The sequence below is a fragment of the Scyliorhinus torazame genome, chromosome 5 (genome assembly GCF_047496885.1).
Source record: "Scyliorhinus torazame isolate Kashiwa2021f chromosome 5, sScyTor2.1, whole genome shotgun sequence".
NCBI lineage: Eukaryota > Metazoa > Chordata > Chondrichthyes > Carcharhiniformes > Scyliorhinidae > Scyliorhinus > Scyliorhinus torazame.
In genome coordinates this window covers 301,846,761-301,871,138 of record NC_092711.1, presented here as the reverse complement: position 1 = coordinate 301,871,138, position 24,378 = coordinate 301,846,761, and the positions used below count along the sequence as shown (strand labels likewise).

Below are 24,378 nucleotides of genomic sequence, written 5' to 3'. Positions count from 1 at the left end.
TTTGATAAGGTTCCCCACGGTAGGCTACTGCAGAAAATACGGAAGCATGGGATTCAGAGAGATTTAGCAGTTTGAATCAGAAATTGGCTAGCTGGAAGAAGACAAAGGGTGGTGGTTGATGGGAAGTGTTCAGACTGGAGTCCAGTTACTAGTGGTATACCACAAGGATCTGTTTTGGGGCCACTGCTGTTTGTCATTTTTATAAATGACCTGGAGGTGATGTAGAAGGATGGGTGAGTAAATTTGCAGATGACACTAAAGTCGGTGGAGTTGTGGACAGTGCGGAAGGATGTTACAAGTTACAGAGGGACATAGATAAGCTGCAGCGCTGGGCTGAGAGATGGCAAATGGAGTTGAATGCAGAAAAGTGTGAGGTGATTCATTTGGGAAGGAATAACAGAAAGACAGAGTACTGGGCTAATGGTAAGATTCTTAGCAGTGTGGATGAGCAGGGAGATCTCGGTGTCCATGTGCATAGATCCCTGAAAGTTGCCACCCAGGTTGAGAGGGTTGTTAAGAAGGCGTACGGTGTGTTAGCTTTTATTGGTAGAGGGATTAATATTTGGAGCCATGAGGTCATGTTGCAGCTGTACAAAACTCTGGTGCGGCCGCATTTGGAGTATTGCGTGCAATTCTGGTCGCCGCATTATAGGAAGGATGTGGAAGCATTGGAAAGGGTGCAGAGGAGATTTACCAGAATGTTGCTTGGTATGGAGGGAAGATCTTATGAGGAAAGGCTGAGGGACTTGAGGCTGTTTTCGTTAGGGAGAAGAAGGTTAAGAGGTGACTTAATTGAGGCATACAAGATGATCAGAGGATTGGATAGGGTGGACAGTGAGAGCCTTTTTCCTCAGATGGTGATGTCTAGCATGAGGGGACATAGCTTTAAATTAGGGGAGATAGATATAAGACAGATGTGATGTCAGAGGTAGGTTCTTTACTCAGAGAGTAGTAAGGGCGTGGAATGCCCTGCCTGCAACAGTAGTGGACTCGCCAACACTAAGGGCATTCAAATGGTCATTGGATAGACATATGGACGATAAGGGAATAGTGTAGATGGGCTTTAGAGTGGTTTCACAGGTTGGCGCAACATCGAGGGTCGAAGGGCCTGTACTGCACTGTAATGTTCTATGTTCTATGCCAATACTGCAGGGCTTCCGTCCTCTAACTGGCTGGCAGCTCCATGAGTGGGACGTCTTCCTAAAGTGGGCGAAAACGTCACCTCAGAACAATTAAAATTTAAAGCAGGGCGAGCCAGCTAATGGGAGGTGCAGGGCTTGCCCTCGCGTTTATACTGGGGTGCGGAGGGCGAGAATCCACCCTCAGTGTATAATCTGGTTACTGTTCGCTGAATCATAGGGAACACAAGAGATTACAGCTGAAAAATTAGTAATTACATTATAATTGTTGCCCAGCCATTGATGTATCAACCCCAGATTATTTTCATGTTTCATGTACAGTATCCAAGAGCAAGTCATTATTACGGGCCATGGAAAAAGGAGCTTTGTTTACGTGTATAGTCTGTATCCTAAATTGATGAACCACTAAATTAATTAAGGTGTAAATATTCTACAATATAGAGCAGTCGGAAATAGTGATAGACTGCCTGTTTGATCTTGCCTTGATGCTATCTGCTTGATGAAATTCTGGACAGTCCATAATGCTTCCACTTTCCTAGGATTGATGATAAGACCATATCTTGGTGGATTTACGATTGCATTCAACTCATCAGAGGAAAACACATGGTCACATTATGTGAAAAGCCTGCATCAATTCCTTGAACGTAAGTTTCTGCATTTCTTCTTTCGGGGCAAAAGCACTGAGTCTGAATTTTAAAAGTGCCAAACAAGAAAGCTTGTGACAACAGGAACCAAGCAGCTGATTTTAATCTGAGGTGGGAAATGGGATCCGGCTCTGTCCCGCCTCCACCCTGGCAATGTCCTCCCATTGCATGTTCATTCTGAGGAGGTGTGGGCAGGCTTCTCCCAAAGTAGGTTCAAGTTGGCAAATGCTGCAATGGAAGGTCTTCCTCCATCTACTAGGACATGAACCCAGTTCTCAACATGACCTAGTTTACGGGTACATGTTGAATCCTAAGTAATGAATTCCTAAATTAATTAAAGTGCAAATATGTTACTATATAGATCAGTCAGAAATAGTGATGGACTCCCTGTTAGGCCCTTAACCCTTACCTCCCACCCATGCCCGTGCCCTTCTAACCCCCATGTCCCTACAATACACCCCATCCATATCATTCTTTCCTCTTCTATACCCCTAATGCATCCTCAATACCCACTCTTGCAGTATCCATTAATATCAAAACTCACGAGCCTATAATAACACTGGCAAACCTTTGAAGTGTTTATGAAATTGTTAAAAAAAGGCCTTCAAAATCATCTATAAAATGATACCCTCTTACAAGCTCATAAAACTGTCACTCAAACACAACCATTGATACTCAATTGAAAAAAGGTTTAATCTCTTTATCACCTCTTAATCTTGGCCAAATAAACAAACAGGTGTTGAAAAACCACTTCAAACAAAGATAAAGTTATTAAAAGCTCTTAAAACTATCAGTTAGACAAAGACAACAGTCTCCTTCAAAGCTGTGTAAACAATCCCCTACAGAGCTGAATCCATTTGTGTGGTTTAGTGCTCTGCCAAGTATTTATAATAGGATTGCTCAGCTGTGTTTAAAAATGCTCTAAAATTGAATACGCTGAAACCTTTGAAGCAGACTGAACAGATGGCTATCGGGCTCATCATATATCTGACTTCTTTGATTATCGGGTTAGCTATCAGTTCAGCTGGTCATTAAATATGTGCCCAGTAATGCACTACATGGAACTCATTTGTTTTTGCTGTTTGTAGCAGCTACAGGATTATTTTAATTAAATTGGTCTGCACCTGTTCCAGATGCCCGAGAGTATAATAATGACACAGTAGAAACTGCAGATTCTGAAAATAACACCAGTATCTGTATTCAGTAAGGTATAAAGCAATACCATTGGGCGTCCTGGTCTTCTGTATGAAATGGAAAACAGTTATTAAAATACTCTAGAATCATGGAAAGTCACCACAGAGAAATGGTCACTAAGTAGGTGCCAGTGCCTTTCCTTCACGTGAGCCATATCCAGTTTCTTGCTTGCTCCACAGTCCTTTTAACATTCCTTCATTGTTGTTTCATCACTGTCGCTGTGTCAAAATCCTGGAGCTCCCTCCCTATCAGCATTGTTGGTGTACCCAACCCACATTTTCAAGGGCAATTAGGAAAGGGCAACAAATGCTGACCTCGCCAGTGATGCCCACATCCCTTGATGGATAAATTCCCCTTTCAAAAAGAGCTTGGAGATTCTAATTCAGCAAGCTGCGGAGAATGCTATGTTTTCATCACCCTGTATATAATGACATCTTTGTCACCACTCTCGATTTATTTTTCTGCTATCTGAAACTTGTTGTTGGCAGGTGGACAAGTGGAAACAATCTATTACTCTACTAGGCTTGCGTCTTTTGTGACTTTTTTTTGTTCCTCCCAGCCTACAATGACAGTAGCCAGGCTATTAAGAACATTCCATGTTCTCCTGGGCAATACTTCATGCAACACAAGAATGAAAGTGAAGAACGATTAGCTTGTCAGTTTAATCGGACCATGCTGAAAAATTGCTCTGGAATTGAAGATCCCACCTTTGGATATTCTGGAGGAAACCCCTGCATTCTCCTGAAGATGAACAGAGTATGTTGGCGTTGATGAGAATACAGTAAAGCGTTACTCCTTTCCTAATCAATTTGCTAACAAACCATCGCGGCAGCAATGTGGCCGGGCTGAACAGTGAGTGACAGGGGTGCACCTTGCACATTTATCGCCCGTTTTGGATCAAATGTTAAAGTTTGTCCATTTGGTTCTGTAGGCCTTACTCTGTAGAAACAAGGGGTGATTACTCTAACCTACCTTCAATTCATATGAGACAACCACAGTCAAGATCCATTGGGAAAGCGAATGCTTATGTGACACAGAGGAGTGGATTCTCCATTGCCCGATGCCACAATCGGTATTCCCAATCTCGTGGAGGATGGAGCTTCCCCGCCAAACCCGTTGCGGTGCCCTGATCCCCCGCCCATGGCCTCAGCGCACTGCCCACACCATGTTGGCATCCATTACAATTTAATAAACGGGGTGGGAGCCCCCTGTTTTGCACCGACCCTCACATCGGGATATCCACCCGGGAGGCTTTGGTGCAAGTTTGCCCAAGCGTGGCAATCTCTGATGGGGCAATCTCTGATATGGGGGTCTCTGATGTGGGGGTCTCTGATATGGGGGTCTCTGATGTGGGGGTCTCTGGGGGTTTCTGATATCGGGGTCTCTGATATGGGGGTCCCTGATGTGGGGGTCTCTGATATGGGGATCTCTGATAAGGGCGTCTCTGATATGAGGGTCTCTGATATGAGGGTCTCTGATTTGTGGGTCTTTGATATAGTGGTTTCTGATGCGGGTCTCTGTTGGGGGTATGATGTAAGGGCTGGGGATGGGGTGGACAGGATTTGAGTTGTGAGGGAGAGGAGGCCCTCCGATGGACTTTGGGGGCATCAACATTAAATACGTACCCCCTTGACCCACCCGGGGACCACCACATCAGAGGCATGCTCATAAATACTTGCACCTTGGGCGGCATGGTGGCACAGTGGTTAGCACTGTTGCCTCACGGCGCTGATGACCCAGGTCACTGTCCGTATGGAGTTTGCACATTCTCCCCGGGTCTGCGTGGAATTCACCCCCACAACCCAAAGATGTGCAGAGTAGGTGGATTGGCCACGCTAAATTGCCCCTTAATTGGAAAAAAATAATTGGGTATTCTAAATTCGTTTTTAAAAAATAAATAAATACTTGCCCCAATCCATGCCTGCGTGAATCATAGCCGAGTGGATAAGAACATCATGGGAGCATGGAGAATCGGGCTTCCAGCTCATTAATCGGATGCAAATGGGTTTCATTGACCCATTTCTATCCCCCGCCGGGGCATGTAGCTCACTGCCGCAGGCGGCGGGGGACTTAAGCATCAGGCAGCGACCTCATTTTTTGCCCGCACTCAATTCTTCACCGGATTGGGAACCCCATGCCGGCAGCGGCGAACACACCCCTAAGGCTTTCAGTTATACCTGAGACTGTATAGTATAATAAATACCATATACTGTATAGTATAATAAATACAATATACTATACAGTGTAATAAATACTATATACTGTATGGTATAATAAATACCATATACTGTATAATGTAATAAATACCATATACTTTACAGTATAATAAATACCATATATTGCATAGTATAATAAATACAATATACTATACAGTGTAATAAATACCATATACTATATGGTATAATAAATACCATATACTGTATAATGTAATAAATACCATATACTTTACAGTATAATAAATACCATGTACTGTATAGTATAATAAATACCACATACTGTATAGTATAATAAATACCACATACTATATAGTATAATAAATACCATATACTGTATAGTGTAATAAATACCGCATAGTATAGTATAATAAATACCATATACTGTATAGTATAATAAATACCACATACTGTATAGTATAATAAATACCATATACTGTATAGTATAATAAATACAATATACTATACAGTATAATAAATACCATATACTATATAGTATAATAAATACCATATACTGTATAGTGAAATAAATACCACATAGTATAGTATAATAAATACCATAGCCCATTATGTTCAGCAATACATGTTTTACATGGTGAACAACTGTACTATTTATTATCTTTATAAAATTAATTTATGCTCTATTTTCGGATCATTTGCATTATTCAGAAGGGTGAAGTATCTTGCCACTACCACACTGTTGGCTTATTTTCTGCCCCAGTGTCAGACACGGTGGCACAATGGTTATCACCGCTGCCTCACAGCACCAGATCCGAATCCGACCTTGGGTGACTGTGTGAAGTTTGCATGTTCTCCCCGTGTCTGCGTGGATTTTCTTCGGGTCTCCGGTTTCCTCCCAAAGTCCAAAGATGTGCAGCTTAGGTGGAGCTATGGGGTTGCGAGGATTAGGGCGGGGGGTGGGAATGGGTAGAGTGCTCTTTTGGAGTCAGTGTAGACCCGATGGGCCGAATGGCCTCCTTCTGCACTGTAGGGATTCTCTGATTAAATACCATCATTCAGTATCTCCATTGAGTGGAAACTTGTATCTCATTACTCTTCACGTCTGGAGATTTAGCTAAATTGCTTCTTTGAAATTGTCTTGTGTTCATTTAGCATGAAAAACGTTTTGAATTGAATCAAAGGTTTTAACGAGATTTTGATTTCGCACTAAGGAAGATATGGGCCGGAATTCTCCGGTCGTTGTGATTGATTTTTCCTGTCGGCAGCACACCCCCGGATTCCTGGTGGAGTGGGGTGGTTACAATGGGAAATCCCATTGCCAAGCAGCGGGAAGATAGAATCTCTCTGCAGTGAATGGCGCGCCACCAAGAAACACGCGGCAGGGGAACCGGAGGATCCTACCCGCGGCCTATAGAGGAAGTTCTAATTCTTATTCACTTTTTTCTGTAAAAGAAATATTCATGAGCATTGTGCTGATATTTGCTTCCTTACATAGATAATTGGTTACCTGCCTGGTAAAGGAATAACCCCACATGTGACCTGCGAATTCATGGTGAGTGACACCAATGTCTGAACTAAATCATGTGTTGGAATTGTCTAACCTTGAGTTAGAATACAATGGCTAGCTTTGAATTAACACATTGGTTAATACTTGGATAAGTGATGCTTAACAAATCACACAGACGGCTGACTTAATTGTTCATTTGCTGAGTTATTCAAATAGTGCTGCCAATTAATGTTGAATTGGAAAGAAATTCAACTATGAATCTCCTTTTCTAGGGACTAGATGGTGATGGCAAAACTCATTCCAAATAAAACCCTTGCAGCCAGCAAAAAGGTTTTTTTAGCTCAACAGTTTCGATATGGGATGGGATTTTCCAGTCCCCCAACCGCGTGTTTCTTGGAAGCGCAATGCTCGGTAGCAGGAGGATTCTCTTCCCAATCAGGAGTAGGGATTGACTAACTTCCCCAACTACAATAACAAGCTCTCAGTCTTCTTTCAATATTGTACTTTTATCTAATTTTCCTAAGTAATTGGCAACTTCTGGTTCCAAAACGCCAGGCTTGTGAAAGGATTCTCGTTCCAATGTCTTGGCAGGTAAAAAACAGCATGTTGCTATTTCTAAATGGGTGTACTGCTTGGAGGGAACCTTAAAAAAAATCTCCCCCAAAGAATTCCAAAGTGTTGAACACTTTGATATATTGCCCGTCGACATGCTGTAGCTGGGTTTGAGTCTGTTGAGACTTACATACATCTTGCGTGTTGTGCTTTGTTTCTTTTATTGTTGCTTTAATTGAACAAAACAACATGAGCTTTATTTATAATCTTTCATTTGTTCTCAGGGCCTAGCTGATGTAATAGTTCAGCACATTGTCCATATACTCTGGAAACTGGGTTTGAACGCAGCACAGGCTAATTGGACACGTCCTGATATTGCTTATGAGATATTAACTTGGGCAGACTCAACTTAGTGCCAAGTTGACATGGTCCTACAACACAGAAGTGCCCACAAAGACGACAAATGGTCGGTCTAACTCGGAAGGGGCATTGGAAGGGCTGCATGGGATGTGGAAAAATTCTGCCTTGTGCAGTTGTGAGTGATCTAAGGTTGTGTTTAAGGCACATTGCTAGGGCAGTTTAAAGGAAAGAGTTATTCTGAATCTGGCTGTTCCCTGTCTGACTGGTGGCTGTGAAGGACCCAAAATGGAGAAGTATTCAGATTTACAACAGTTTACTGAATTTGGTAAACACCCGAGAATGCTTTTTTCTCCCCTCTGCATTGGAGTAAAATGGAGTAGATGAGCCTCCCTCATCCGCAGGTTTATTTGAGATCACTATACTAGTACACCACTCCTAGTGAAGGTTTAAGAACTTCCTAGTGAGTTGGAAAATTCGACCTAGTAGCCCTCAGGAACAGGCTATTCTCTCAAATATTTTTTTTTCAATTTTAGAGTACCCAATTCATTTTTTCCAATTAAGGGGCAATTTAGCGTGGCCAATCCAGCGACCCTGCACATGTTTTGGGTTGTGGGGGCAAAACCCACGCAAACACGGGGAGAATGTGCAAACTCCACATGGACAGTGACCCAGAGCCAGGATCGAACCTGGGACCCCGGTGCCGTGAGGCAGCTGTGCTAACCATTTCCCACCATGCTGCCCTTATTCTCTCAAATATAAGCAACCTGCCAATATGCAACTGGTAGCTGTACATTTCTGCCACCATTGGCTTGAAAGATGCATGGGGGTTCACATAATGTAACCCTGTTAGGAGCCTGGTGGAAACATCCATTGTTAGCTGGTTGTCCGTGGATTCTGCTGAAGTTACGGCAACAAACGGGGAAAACTATCTGGAATCTCAAAGCCATTAGCTCTGATGCTTCACTACTTATTTGTCTTTTTAATGCCTCTTCTCATGTGCACAGGGTGACTGGGATAGGCCATTAAACGCTTCTCAAACCACTAACCTAATCTTTCCGAAAGATGTACCTTATTGTTCAGCAGGAACCTTCTTTCTGGTTAGCGATTCAATTAATAGTTTAGACAAATTAAATTAATTTACAAACTTTAAAACTATCCCAGTTCTCAACAGGTAAATAGCTGTTAGCACATTTTTCTGTGATGGTTATTCAAGTAATTTAACTCCCCACCCTCTGAAAGCTAACATTCACAAAATGGCGGCCCTCACAGACCGTTCATTTCAAAAGGTACTCATCACTTATCAATCTCAATTGTAATCCATTTCAAGCAAAAATGAATTAGAAACATAAAAACACCCATTATTACAAGCCAAACACTGAAATGCATTAGAGCTCTAACCATTGTTTCAACGTTGTGTAGAATGTATAACTTCTATATACAATAGAAATGTCTTTAAAAAGTCTAACCAGAATCAAATATGTCTATCCATCAATCTGGTGAGAACTGGAGAAGCATAGCCATTAAAAGTAGTGGAACATAGGAACAGGAGTAACCCTTTTAGGAACAAGGACACAAAACACTTGGAACGGGAGCAGGAGCGACCATATGTCTGTTGAACCTGCTCTGCTATTCAATATGATCGGGGCTGATCTTGGGCTTCAACGTAATTTTCCTGCCCGTTCCCCTTATCCCTTGATTCCCTGAGACAAAAAATCTGTCTTTCCCTGACTTAAATGTATTCAGCGATGCAGCATTCACAATCCTCTGGGGCAGAGAATTCCAACGATTCACAACCCTGTGGGTGAAGTGATTTCCCCTCATCCCAGTCCTAAATGGTCGGCCCCTTATCCTGTGTCCCTGTATTTTACATTCCCCGAGCATTGGAGACAATCTCTCAGTACCCACCCGAATGAGCCTCTTCACGTTTCAATGAGATCACCATTCATTCCTGTAATCGCCAGAGATATTGGACACAATTTGCTATTAGGCTCATTCAGCTCCTCAAACCTGTTATGCTATTCAATTATTCATGGCTGATCTATATTGGAGTGCAGTTTAAACATCAACTGAGAAGGATAATGGAATCCTAGTTTGGAGTTATTTTCCAGTGTTACCTGCTATTAGGGAACATAATGCTTCCAGTTCATGGTTCCTCTTTATTTAAAGATGACTACTATATTTTGTCTGAACGGTATTTTGTCTACACTAGACCTTCAGTTAAGAACGTCTTCTCTGTTCTGTGCTCTTGAAAATATTGCTAAAATAATATTGCTAAAGTAATAAAAGTATGCTCTTGCGCTTTTCAGAAAGAAAAGAATAATGCTAAAATTCACTTCTACCCAAATAACGGAACCTTTGACCTCAAGTACTTTCCATATTATGGAAAACTGACACATGTAAGTGGGCTCAAATCTTCCAAATTCAGCTGCGAATTTTCAATGTTCTCTTGATGTTTGTTTGAAATGAGGGATTTATCACAATATTTTCTGCTCTATTGGTTTTCCTTCCTTCACCCTATGTTAACATTCTAGGCTTTGACAAAGAATGATATAGCATGTTAGCTTTTATTATGATGGGATTGGAGTATAAGAGTAAATACGTCTTAATGTAATGAAGTTGGGTCTCAGTGAGACCATACGTGGAATATTGTGCTCTCTTTAAAGGAACAATATTCTAGCATTAGAGGCAACATGCCAATAACTCACTAAATTGAATACTGGAATTAGGGGGTTATCCTATGAGGAGAGGTAAAGTAAAATGGGGTTTAAAAGAGTGAAATATGATTTAATTGAAACATAAGGGGTGGAATTCTCCGTTTCTGCGGTTAAGTGCCGACACCAGCGTGGGACCCATGATGTTTTACGATCTGCAAATCGGCGCGAACCCCTCACCAATTCTGATACCAGTGAGGGGTTAGCACCAACACCGCGTGAAATGCCCGCAGATTGCGCTGTAAACGGCCGGAGAATGGCCGGATCCTGACGACCTGCAGTGGTCGCGCCGTACAACATGGTGCCGGCCATGCGTGGACCTAACCCGCCATCTGCGACCCCAAAGCCCACCCCCCACCAGTCGCCCCAGCCCTCGCAGAAGCCCCCCACCCAGGCCAGCGGCACGGGTCCCAGCCCGAAGTGGCGGCTCTGGACAAAGTCCCCAGCCGCCACGCCAGGTTCACGAATTGTGTGGCCGCACATGTCCCACGCCATCAGGAACTCGGCCCATTGGGGGCAGAGCATCGGCCGATGAGGCGCCAACAGTGTTGCAACTGCGCGCGGCGCGCGTCATGATGCGTCATTTCAGAGGGGCGGAGAATCGCAAACCGCCGTCAAACCGGCGCTGGCCCTGACTCCAGTGTCGGAATCGATTCTCCGCCCCATCGCCGATTACGATTTCAATTTTGGGCAACAGAGATACCTGCCCAAGATTTTTTGAGGGATTTGGCAGGCCTCAGAGGCAGTTTCCCATGCTGGAGACTCTAAAACTACGGATTACAGTCTCAAAATAAGGGGACATTCTTTCAGGACTGAGATGAGGTGAAATCTTTTCACTCAAACAGTTATGCATCTTTGGAATTCTCCACCTTAGGGAGCTCTGGATGTTTAGTCATTGAATATATTCACGACAGAGATTGATGGATCTTTGGATGCTCAGGAAATCAGGGGGTATGGAGTTAGTGTGGAATAGTGAAATTGAGGTAGAAAGTCCTCCATCCATCCAATTGAAAAGGGTTGGGCAGCACGGTAGCACATTGGGTACCACTGTTGCTTCACAGCTCCAGGGTCCCAGGTTTGATTCCCAACTTGTCACTGTCTGTGCGGAGTCTGCAAGCTCTCCCTGTGTCTGGGTGGGTTTCCTCCGGGTGCTCCGGTTTCCTCCCACAAGTCCTGAAAGACGTGCTGTTAGGTGAACTGAACATTCTGAATTGTCCCTCAGTGTACCTGAGCAGGCGCCAGAATGTGGCGACTAGGGGCTTTTCACAGTAACTTCATTGCAGTGTTAATGTAAATCTGCTTGTGACAATAAAGATTATTATTCGATTATTATGAATGGTCTGCTCCTATTATAATGCTCTGGTGCAGTAGCGCTTCATTACTTTATTATTGGCCGGAGAAGGAAATGGGTGATCATCCAGCCTTGTGACAACCCCAGTTAAATGGAACGAGGAGAAAGAAGAGACTAAGAGGAAAGTATTGTAGATACAGATTAGCTAAAGATTACACTATCACAATGATTACCTGATGAAAGGATAAGGGTGAAAGAGATTGCTTACAACTTCTATTCATTCTACTCATTCACAGGCAAAATAATAGCTATTATTTCAAAAATGAAGATAACCTGTAACATCATGTTGTAATATCACCTTTCACTGTGGTATCAGAAGGCAATCCATGTAGATCTTATGGTGCACAGAATTTAGGACACGGTTAATATTAATGGGGGTAGGAAGGAAGGAAGAACTGTTTCCATTAGTAGAAGGGTCGAGAACCAGAGGACACCAATTTAAAGCGATTGACAAAAGAGACAGAGGCAACTTGAAGAAGGGCTTTTTTACCCAGCAAGTGTTTGGATCTGCCATGCGCTGCCTCAGAATCATGGCTTTCAAGAGCGAACTTGATAATTATCTGAAAAGATTTGCAAGGTTATGGAGAAAAGGTAGGGTTGGGACAAGCTGAGTTGCTCTTGTCGAGGACCAACATCGACCTGGGTCGAATGGTCTCTTGTATTGCAACCATTCCTTGAAGAAAATAGAATCATAGAAACCCAACAGTGTAGAAGGAGGTCATTCAGCCCATCGAGTCTGCACTGACCCTCTGAAATAGCGTCCTATCTCGGCCCACTCCCCTGCCCTATCCCTGTAACCCCACCTAACCTGCACATCTTTGGACTGTGGGAGGAAACCAGAGCACCCGGAGGAAACCCACAGATACACAGGGAGAACGTGCAAACTCCACACAGTCACCCGAGGCCGGAAATGATCCCGGCATCCTGCGAGGCAACGGTGCTAACCACTGAGCCACTGCTCACCCTGATGAATGAATATATTGGTATTAGTTTATGCATGTAATCTGTTGCTAGTATTTCAAACCAGTGTCTAACAATGTAAACTGCTAGTCAAAGTGAAGATTTCTCATTGTCAAATAGTACTTTTGAGCCAATTTAGAGGTGATGCTGAGATTATTGTCATTTGAAAACCTGTCAAAACTTTAAAAATGGGCAATCATTTTTCATACTGTAAGAGAAGATGAACAGAAATGATATGCTGCTCATACTTTAACAGTTAGAATTGGAAAGATGAAAGTGTTTAAAATGGAAATCACATTACTCAAGTTGCATGATACTAAAGAGGAGGCTGGAGATTATACATTAAGCAACTTTATATCAAAATTATATCTAACTTTGTTTTCCTGCCCTTTCCATTAATCCAAAATCGACTGGTCACACGATGTCAGAGAATGACTACCTCCAACAAGAGCAAATCTAATCATCTTCCCTTAACATTCAATGGCATTACCATCCTTCAGTTCCCCACCATCAATATCCTGGAGATTATCATTACCTGGAAACCTAACTGAACCAGCCGCACGAACACTGTGGCTGTAAGACAGGTCAGAGGCCGAAAACCCTGCAGAAAGCAACTCCCTCACTAACTCCCTGTCTGTCCGCCATCTACGTCAGCAGTGTTCTCTCCACTGGGGCTTCAATCATTTACAATCTATAACAATAACTTGGATGAAGGGACCGAATGTATGGCAGCTAAATGTGCCGGTAACACCAGGATCGGTAGGAAAGTAAAGTAAAGAGTTGGTAAAGAGTCTACATAGGATAGAATAGAATCATAGAATCCCTACAGTGCAGAAGAGGGCCATTCAGCCCATCAACCCTCTGAGAGAGCACCCTATCTTGGCCCCTGCCCCGCCCTATCCCCGTAACCCAGTAACCCGACATGACCTTTTGGACACTAAGGGACAATTTATCACGGCCAATCCATCTAACCTGTACATCTTTGGACTGCGGGGGGAAACAGGAGCACCCGGAGGGAACCCACGCAGACACGGGGAGAACGTACAAACTCCACACAGACAATTACCCAAAACTGGAATTGAACACGGGTCACTGGCGCTGTGAGGCAGCAATGCTAACCACTGTGCCACCACAAGTGAATGGACAGAAATTTGGCCGATGGGAGTATAATGTGGGAAAGTGTGAATTGTTCATTTCGGGAAGAAGAATAGAAAATCAGTGTGCTGTTTAAATGGAGAGAGAATGGAGAACTCAGTGGTAGAGAGGGAATCCTGGTATATGAATGACAAAAAGTAATTCAGGTAAAGTAAGTGATAAGGAAGACAGATGAAATTTTGTTATTTTTGCAAGGGGAATAAAAGTAGTTAGGTTTTCCAGCAGCTGAACAGGGCTAGATGAGACCACATCTGGAGTACTGTGTTCAGATTTGGTCTCCTTATTTGATAAAGGATAGATTGCATTATAAGTAATTCAGAGAAGGCTCCTCGATCCATTCCTGGGATTAAGGACTTAACTTATGAAGAAAGGTTGAACGGGTTGGGCCTGTATCCATTGGAGTTCAGATAAATGAGAAATGATTTTATTGAAATGTATTAGATCCTGAGGAGACCTGACAGGGTGGCTACAGGAAGGATGTTTCCTCTTGTAGAGGAGACTAGAAGTTGGGGCACAGTTTAAAATAAGAGGCCTCCCTTTTAAGACAGGGACAAAGAGAAATTATTTCTGTCTGTGGGTTATTTGTATGTGGAATTCTCTTCCTCGGAAATCAGTGGAGGCTGGGTTATTGAATTTATAGATAATGAGTCGCGTGTTCTGGGGGGGCAGACAGGTGAGACAGTTAGGTTTCCAGGTAATGATAATCTCCAATCAGACCATATCATTATGGAGTTGAGACCACAATCAGATCGGCTATGATCTTATCAAATGGCAGAGCAGGCTTGAAGAGCTGAATGATCTATTCCTGCTCCTAACTCCGACGTACCTATGTTCCACTTCCCTGGTGGAGTGCAACTCTCACAACAACCAAAAAGCTCAGTGCCATTCAGGGCAAAACAGTCCACTTGATCGACATCCCGTCCATTCATTCTGTCCAGCACAGTGCACCAGGCTGCAGTGTGTACAGTCAATAAATGCACTGCAGCAACTTCCAAGAATTCTTCAACAGCACCCCTCAAAGTCACATCCTCTGTCACCCAAAAGGACTGGGGCAGAAGGTTCATGGGAACATCATCACTTGCACGTTCTACTCCAAGTCACGCACAATTCTGACCTGCAACTATATCGCCATTTCTTCATCATTGCTGGGTAAATATTCTGGGACTTTCTAACTAATAACATTATGGGTGAACTTTTCCCAGAAATCGGGAACGGCTGATGTTGGGTGGTAAAAGCGGCGTTGAACGTGCCAATGGCAATGGCGGCTTCCTTCACCATATAGTGCAGCACATTGAAAAGAAAAGCTTCAAGGACCGGGTCCCAAGATGTACGGCTGGCAGGGTGGCCTCGGAGTCGCCCGCCCACCCATCAACTTAGAAATGTGAGGATCGGTCTGCCATGTTTAAAGGCTGCACCCGCACACAGCAACCAAACCAGTTATGCCTGGAACACCCATTCCCCCCCCCCCCCTAGCATGCCCCCTGCACTGCCATGGCAGTGCCAAGGGTTGCCTGGGCATGACCCTCTCTCTCCTGAGTGCTCTACCCACCTGAGCTTCCTTGGGAGGTCTGCTCACCAGGTGCATGTACCTAAGGGCAATTTAGCATGGCCAGTCCACCTAACCTGCACATCTTTGGACTGTGGGAGGAAACCCACGCAGACACGGGGAGAACATGCAAACTCCGCACAGACAGTGAAAAGGTTGCTGGAGACCAGTCGTGATTCGCGCCGTTTGCAATCACTCCGCCACGGATGGATTTTCTGACGTACGGGCCTGATCATGATAGATTAATTTATTATAATGATGTTCCCGACATTGAACGTTGGGGAACACAGCTGTTGTTGCTGACAACTGCAGGGACAATCGCATCACGTCAACGTAAAACGTGACTTTGCACTTCCCCCGACGTTTTCCGCTCCTGATGCTGAACCCACCCGATGTGAACCGGAATGGAAAATCCCGGCCTAAGGGTGTGCCTACATACAGCAATGGCAATACAGGATGGGCAATAAATACTGGCTTTGCCAACAACATTCGCAGCCTATAAATGAACAAAAAACAAGCAGGGCAAAGTCACATTTACATTTATGTGGTTAGTGACAGAATTGGATTGTAAGTATTTTTCAAAAATTTACCACCTTTGACAAAACATTTGAATATATTTTCTGATTTTCAAACTGATCTTATATTGTTGGTAAGAGGGATGATTGGAATACCATGTGTTAGAGTCGGATCTTGGATTTTTAAGGGATGAAACTTGAATGGTTTTTATCTTTTAATAACTCTAGGTAAATTATTCAGTCCCTCTGGTGGCCATGCAATATGAGAATCTGGAGAAGAACAATGAAGTCAGTATTCAATGTAAAGTAAATGGGCCTGGCATCAATAATGACATCTTTCAAGACCGATTTTCTGGCAGGATTTTTTTCACACTTAATATTCAAGAATAATACGAAATGAAGGTTCCTTTGTGAAAAAATATAGACACTGGTACAATATATGGTGATTTGGTTTCTCTGCCAGAAAAGACTTGTATAACTAGCATGACTATTCCCCTCTTATGTTACTAAGTAGCTATGAGATTTATTTGAAGATAAAATCAGATTTTGTTTCCTTTTGGTTTTGGTATGTATCACTAATAAAGCACATAGTAAAGTTTCCTTTATATCAAATCGTAATGATGAAAACAAATAATTATTAAATTATAAAGTGTTAAACTATACAGTTCTTAAAACTTGGATGAAATTATTATGCCCTTACCCTGCTTAAATTTCTCAGAAATGTAATAATTAATCGATGTCTTAATTATTTTTGCCGGAAATGTCTGTATGCTGCATGGAGAGGGAAATAAACATTTTATATTGAAATGAATCCGTTTATAATTGTGTAATACTAATATTGTGAACTATGTAAAGATATTGTGCCTCACTAGACACAATACCAACATTATTATTTAGCCAACACAATGTAAGAATACGAGGACTGGGTGAATCCCTTTGGTGTCTCAATCTGAAAGTTCCATACAACACAACAAATGACTGAAGGTAATATGAAATCATTTAAAGGGATTCTTTCTTTATGGACCCAATGTCATGGCTTTATCAAAAACACAAGATTTAGGAGCAGGACTAAGCCATACAGCCCCTCAAGTCTGCTCTACCATTCCGTAAGGTCATTGTTGACCTAATTGTGGTGACAACTTCACTTCCCTGTCTGCTCCCACCTTGACTCCTTTGTCGATTGGCAGCACGGTGGCACAGTGGTTAGCACTGCTGCCTCACAGCACCAGGGTTCCAGTTTCTATTCTGACCTCGGGTGACTCTGTGTGGAGTTTCCACGTTCTCCCCATGTCTGCATGGGTTTCCTCTGGGTGCTCCGGTTTCCTCCCACAGTCCAAAGATGTGCAGGTTAGGTGGATTGGCCATGATAAATTGCCCTTAGTGTCCAAAATGGTTAGGTGGGGTTACTGGGTTACGGGGATAGAGTGGAGGTGTGGCTTAGGTTGGGTGCTCTTTCCAAGGGCTGGTGCAGACTCAATGGGCCGAATGGCTTCCTTCTGCACTGTAAATTCTATGATTAAATTTGGAAAAGATCGAATTACTCGCTGATCAGTCAGTGAAAGAAATCATGCGATACACAAGTAGGGTCCGACTGTCCATTCCTGATCATCGCAACACCCCATTTGACAAAACTAAATAAAACCCGTTGAAGTGCTGCATTTGCAAGTATAACGCAGCATATACTCTGGAAAATGCTCCAAATGTCAGGTCTGAGAGGACCTACATGTTAGACGTTTCCACAGAGAGTCGAGTCCGTTGTTAAATTTCAATGGCTTTATTCTGTTATGGGGAGGTGTTTTCAGAACCCCAAAATGTATCATGGAGTTCAACCAACCTCTCCCTTTAATGTATTTGTTGCTTTTCCTAGCACACGGCTTGTTCCCTAGGTGTGGGATTACAATTATGGACACGTGGGTTTTTAAACACAAAACAATGTTTATTCCATGAACTCAACTTAACATCTTAAATAAACATTTGGATCTCTTAACACCCCTTACTTCAAAGATAACGCCGAAAATATTACAACAGTAAATAATTCCTCAAAATGTTCCTTCAAACTTCCAAGAGACTTAACACCTTTAAACAGAATCACATCAGGTTAAAGGCTTTACTAATATGAGTTTAAATCACCCTAATGATCCAGAGATAGTATTTCATGGCAGAGATCCAGCTCACTGCAAACACAGACACTCCCAAGCTCTTTTCAAACTGCAAAACTAAACTGCAAAATGGCTGACCTGACCTCAGCTCCACCCACTCTCTGACATCACTATTTTCTTAAAGGTACATTGCTTAAACATCCATGTCTTAAAGGTACTCTCGCATGACAATTCAAAACCCAAAGTTGTGGCACAGTTACACTTCTTTGGCTGTTCCCAAGGCAAGAGAGAGAGAGCTGTTTGTGCGCTTAGTTCATATACCCATGTCATCATTGGCCTTAACACCATTGGTGCATTTAAATTGCACTGCCATGCACTAATTGGTCTTCACTGGGGCTGAGGTTGTCCCTGATTGGTGGTCGGGAGAGCGTCACCGGCAGCACGACGACAGAGGGCAGTGTCACGAGAGCCGTGGGGCCGAAATCAGGAAGCGGCGGTGGCCATTTTGATCAGACGCCGGAAGTGGGTGGGCCATTCTACGGGGAGATGCTACCCGACTTCCCGACCGAGGATCGGGCGTCGGCAGAGGAGAAGGTCAGTATCTGCCCTTGCCTCCAACAAAGATGGCTGTCGCCAACTGAGCATGCTCCATCAGTCCCCCCTTTGATTCTTTTCACAACTAGAATCACAAGTAGAGATTACCCGGTTCCCCCTCCAGTCTCCTCATCTGGGGGTCCTCGTTGTATGACATTGTGCGTGCCGCGAGATATTTGATTAATGCAATTATAAGATACAAAATAAAAATAATAACAAAGAACAAAATCAATCCTTGTGCAAGAGAGCTTTCCATGGAGCCTAGCCAACCAGTTGCCCATCCCCACAGGGTGGACGCGGTGGGTTGTTTTAACTTTCCTATCTCTTTTTTAATGTGGTCAGCCAGGTCGGTAATGTCCTGGGAACTGTCCAGGAAATACACACAGCACTCGGTCACAATTAGAGCAATGTCCCTCCTTTCTCTGCCAAGATGTAATCCAAGGCCATCCTAGTCTGCAGGGTTATTGTTCAGATCGCTACCATTTGGGCCTTTTGGCTCTCTTGTGACAAGCATATACATTAAAAACACATGGATAACATACCGATTTTCATTTTGCAAAGTTCTGTTTTTTTGCTGATTCAAAGTTTGTTTTTTTTTGCTGATTCAGTTGCTGGCCACCCTCTCGACATGTGACGTGTTGATCCAGGTCTTGTTTCCCTGAACTTTAACCACCGACGGCGTGGTTAGCAGTATTGTGTAGGGACCTTCCCACTTGGCGCCCAAGGGTTATTTGTGGGGCGTCTTGACGTACATTCATTCTCCCGAGACCAGGTTGTGCCCCCCCTCTGGTGGGTCACCCCATGCAGCCGATACCTGATGAGAGGCAGAATTGACAGCATGTGTTCATTTCTGACAATATTTTAGCAACGCATCACCCGTGAGGTGGCAATCGGCTTTCCTAAATTGATGGTTCCTGGCAGGGACATCGACCTCCCCGTAATAACCTCAAAAGGGCTCAGGCCTGTAGTCCTGTTAAGGATGGATCAAATACTGTACAGTATTGCAGAAAGGGTCTGGGGTCACAGGGTACTTTCCTGGTGATACTTGGCCAGTTGTTGTTTCAGGGTCCGATTGGTTCATTCTAATTGACCGGATGACTGTGGATGGTGAGGCCAATGCAGACTCCATTTAATATTCAGTAATCTGCTGACTTCCTGGAAGACCACCCCAGTAAAATAGGTTCCATGTTCCGAATCTCTGCACCGGGGAAGTCCCCACCTTGGAATATAGTCCTTGCATATCACTTTCGCAGTGTGTATGTGGATGTGGCCCTTCGCATGGGCATTGCCTCTACCCACCGAGAGAATGATCACCAGTGACCAGTACATCGGAGTATCCCTGGCTCTTAGGAGACGATATGTAATCCACTTGTAACTCTAGGAGTGGGCCCGCCGGGGCCGGTGGCTATGGATCCATCATAATTCTTCTGGCAGATCACGAACCTATCCGATACCCTCTGGGCATACTTCTTAAACCCCCGACCCTACCAGCTCTTCTGAAATCGGGCTGATATTTGTTGTGGAGCCAGGTGTCCCCATGAGTGGATTTTCTGAGCCAGGAAAGGCATTAGTGCTTGAGGGGCTCCCGGTTTATCAGTTCCCCTCTGTCTCCACATGCCATCTTCACACATCCTCATGCCTTCTTCCATCCAAGTCCGTTTTTCCTCCTTTGGGGACTCCACCTGCATAACTTGTAGATCTTCAGTCAGCTTAAGTACTTCCAGTTTACGTATCCATTATTCTCCTGCTGGTGGTTTTTGATCAAGGACCAGGCTTGCAGTGGCCATTACAGGCTTGCATGTGGCCTCAATGGCTCTGAGGCAACTTCCCCATCCGAGGGCATTGCATCTAGCCTTGCTGAGTAGTACCCAATAGGCCTCTGTCTGTCCCATATTCTTGTGTTAATAGGGCTGAGATATACCCGTCTCTTTCGTGGACCAACAGGGTAAATGGCTTTCCATTGTCCGGGATCCCAAGAGCCGGTGCTGAAAATAGGCTCTTTTAAGTTTGTCAAAGGCCTCTTTTTGTTCTTCAGAGAGGACTATGGCTTCTTTTGATGCTTGCTTCCCCTTTAAGAGATCGTTCAATGGCTGAGCCAGTTGCGTGAAGGAGTCTACCCAGTTTCGATTAAAATTACACAGGCCCAAAAAGGATCTGTGTTCTTGAATAGTGATGGGCTGTTTGGCAGCCCGAATGTCCGCAGTCCTGTCCTGGGTAAGTTTTTGTTTTCCCTTTGAAATCTTCTGTCCCAGGTTTACCCCCACTTCCTGTGCTAGCTATGTTTTGTTAATGCTAGCGTTATGTCGATGGTAGCCATGATGTGGAGATGCCGGCATTGGACTGGGGTGAGCAGATTAAGAAGTCTTACAACACCAGGTTAAAGTCCAACAGGTTTGTTTTGAATCACTAGCTTTCGGAACACTGCTCCTTCCTCAGGAAGGTGCCTGAAGAAGGAGAAGTTCCCCAGAAGGCTAGTGATTCGAAACAAACCTGTTGGACTTTAACCTGGTGTTGTAAGACTTCTTACTGAGCCTTATGTCCCTTCAGGTTAAGATGATCCAGCAAGGTGTGCAAGTCCTGTTCATGCTGCTCCTCTGTGTGGGAGGCCAACAGAATGCCATCAACACACTGGATGACAGCAGAAGCTGATGTGTTAGGCAGGTCGGTTCGATGTGGACTGCACTTGATGCAGCGATGCGAGAAACAGACCTCTAACACTGTAGAAGATCCAACACGGTTTTATTGAACGATAGAACTAACATACATACTTAACTGTGGGTCGACACTATACTGAACTGACTGGAGGCCTTGTAGTAGCCTGATCAGACTTACTAGCTACCGTATGGTGTTTGCACTGTGCTAGCTCATGGACTCTGACTGTCTCAGTGGCTGGGTCCAGAGAGAGAGGGAAACCTAGTGCCCTCTGGCTTTATAGTGGTGGTGTCCTGTCTGGTGATTGGCTGCACTGTGCTGTGTGCTTACTGGTCATCCTGTGTGTCAATCACTGTCTGTCTGCATTCCATTATATACATGCATGGATATTATGACAGAGGCCATGGTGAGTAACTCACGCAAGTGGTTTTGCAGGGCCATGTGAAAGACAATGGGGCTATTGTGGAAGCCCTGCGGCTGTCCAGTCCAAGTATATTGTTGTTGTCGGAATGTAAAGGTGAACCAGGACTTTACTTCAGATGCTAGGGTACATACCAGCCTCCCCGAACAGGCGCCGGAATGTGGCGACTAGGGGCTTTTCACAGTAACTTCATTTGAAGCCTACTTGTGACAATAAGCGATTTTCATTTCATTTCAGAATCCGTTAGCCATGCCAATAACGGAGAAGTACCGGTGTTCCGGAGTCAGCGAACTAAAGAATGTTGAAGGGTCTGACGGGGTTTTTTAACCAATACACTGGTTAGCTTTTCGGTAGTCGTCTTGTCAGGTTTCCACACCAGCCAGACGGGTGTATTAGATGATCTGTGTTTTTACCAATGCCCGTGATAGGGGCGGGACTTACGGGTTTCATTTGCTGAAAGTCACAATCATCCTTGTCGCGTGCCCATATGGGGTGTTCTTGCAGCTCTTCCTTTTTAAAAAAAAAAATTAAAAAGTATCCAATTCTTTTTTTCCAATTAAGGGGAAATTTATCGTGGCCAATCCACCCACTCTGCACATCTTTGGGTTGTGGGGGCAAAACCCACTCAGACACGGTGAGAATGTGCAAACTCCAGTGCAAACAGACAGTGACCCAGAGCCGGGATCAAACCTGGGACCACGGCGCCGTGAGGCAGCAGTACTAACCACTGCACCACCGTGCTGCCCTCCTTTCACTATTTATAAGCCTTTAGAAGACTTGAGATTCCCCTTTATGTTGGCTACCAGTCTTTTCTCAAAATCCCTCTTTGCTTCTCAACGGGAGCACATTGGCTAGCACTGTTACTTCACAGCTCCAGGGTCCCAGGTTCGATTCCCGGCTTGGGTCACTGTCTGTGTGGAGTCTGCACGTTCTCCCCGTGTCTGCGTGGGTTTCCTCCGGGTGCTCCGGTTTCCTCCACAAGTCCTGAAAGGCGTACTGTTAGGTGAATTGGACATTCTGAATTCTCCCTGTGTACCCGAACAAGCGCCGTTTTGTGGCGACAGGGGCTTTCCACAGTAACCTGATTGCAGTGTTAATGTAAGCCTACTTGTGACAATGAAGCTTATTATTAATGTGTTTTTCACTTCCCCTCTGAACCTTCTGTATTCCTCTTGGTTCTCAATTGTATTTTCTACCCGATACATGTCATAAGAACATTTTTTCTTCCTTATCTTAATTTCTATCTTCTTTTTCATCCAGGGAGTTGTGGATTTGTTTGCCCTACTTTTCCCTTTTCGAGGAATATGCCTTGAATGTGTCCAGACCATTTCTATTTTGAAGTTAGCCGTCAGTTCAGCTACAGTTTCTCCCGCCAACATTTAGTTCCAGTCTAACCGGCTCCGTTCTTGCCCCATTGAAGTCAGCTCTCCCCCAGTTAATTATTTTTACTCTGGATTGCCTATTTTCCTTTTCTTCCTCCAGCAGTTCCTCAGGACAAGTAGGGCAACTCGCTACAGAAGCTTGCGTGTGGAGTCTTTTAATGTGAGGATACTGTTACGCTGCAGCTATCACACAGTTCTGGCTGACCAGGAAACTCACCTACTCACCATTGGAAAGAGAAAGATTTGCAGGTTGACAATCAACCTGCTTGGCCATGCCATACATGCATCTTCTGTGGCCACCAAGTGCTGGGGTGGAACTCAAACTCAGACCTTCTAGCTCAGAGGTAGGGACGTTGTCCACTGCACCACAAGATCGCCTACTGAACTGATTGATTTCATACTTCTCTGCATTAAAAAAAATCTGCAACATGTCTGCCCATTCCATCAACCCATGTCCCTTTGATGTTTAAAACTATCCTCCTCACAGTTCACTATATTTTCAAATTTTGTGTCAAACACAAATTTTGAAATAAAGCCCACAGTAAGCAGCTGAAAAATGCCCGTTAAGGGTCAAGGTTACTGGGCATAAGCTAAACTTGTCCCGGTTGGTGGAGCAAGAGAGGGACGGGTTCCGGAGATGGGGTGCGCTCCCGCTGTCATTGGCGGGGAGAGTGCAGAAGGGGAAGATGTTGATTCTCCCGAGATTCTTGTTCATATTTCAGTGTCTCCCCATTTTCATTCTACGATCCTTCTTTAAGAGGCTAGATAAAATTATCCTGGGATTTGTTTGGGCGGGAAAGTCCCCACGGGTGAGGAAGGCGATGCTCGAGAGGAACCGAGGGGGTGGGGGGCTGGCGCTGCCGGACCTTAGCAACTACTACTGGCTAGCTAACATAGCCATGGTAAGGAAATGGATGGTGGGTACGGGGTCGGTTTGGGAGCGGATGGAGGCTGCTTCGTGCAGGGGCACCAGTTTGGCAGCCTTGGTTACGACGCCTCTGCCGCTCCCGCCGGCACGATACTCCACCAGCCCTATAGTGGTGGCAGCTCTACGGATCTGGGGCCAGTGGAGGAGGTAACCACCGATTTGCCCCGGGCGGTGGGTTCCAATTATGGTGGAGGGCGGGGATTGCGAGGATGGGCGATCTGTTCCTGGAAGGGAGCTTCCCGAGCATGAGGGTGTTGGAGGAGAAATTCGGGCTGGCGAGAGGGAATGATTTCAGGTACTTGCAGGTGCGGGATTCCGTACGCAGATTGGTACCATCCTTCCCACGCCTCCCACCAAGGGGGATCCAGGACAGGGTAGTTTCCAGAGGAGAGGTGGGAGAAGGGAGAGTCTCTGACATTTATAAAGAACTAATGGGAGCAGAGGAGGCACAGACCGAAGAACTGAAGCTTAAGTGGGAGGAGGAGCTCGGGGGG

At 44.5% G+C, this 24,378-nt stretch overlaps 1 protein-coding gene across 1 annotated transcript in view; it reads left to right on the top strand.

Moving 5' to 3' along the window:
- The window catches only part of atp1b4 (ATPase Na+/K+ transporting subunit beta 4), a 92,902-nt gene extending 76,287 nt beyond the window's left edge, over nucleotides 1-16,615 (top strand). The window contains exons 5-9 of the mRNA XM_072507713.1: nucleotides 1,679-1,783; nucleotides 3,537-3,733; nucleotides 6,647-6,703; nucleotides 9,877-9,966; nucleotides 16,037-16,615. Coding sequence (XP_072363814.1) covers nucleotides 1,679-1,783; nucleotides 3,537-3,733; nucleotides 6,647-6,703; nucleotides 9,877-9,966; nucleotides 16,037-16,198 — 611 coding nt within the window. The 3' untranslated portion in view covers nucleotides 16,199-16,615. The remainder of the gene's footprint in view (nucleotides 1-1,678; nucleotides 1,784-3,536; nucleotides 3,734-6,646; nucleotides 6,704-9,876; nucleotides 9,967-16,036) is intronic.
- Nucleotides 16,616-24,378: the final 7,763 nt, after the last annotated feature.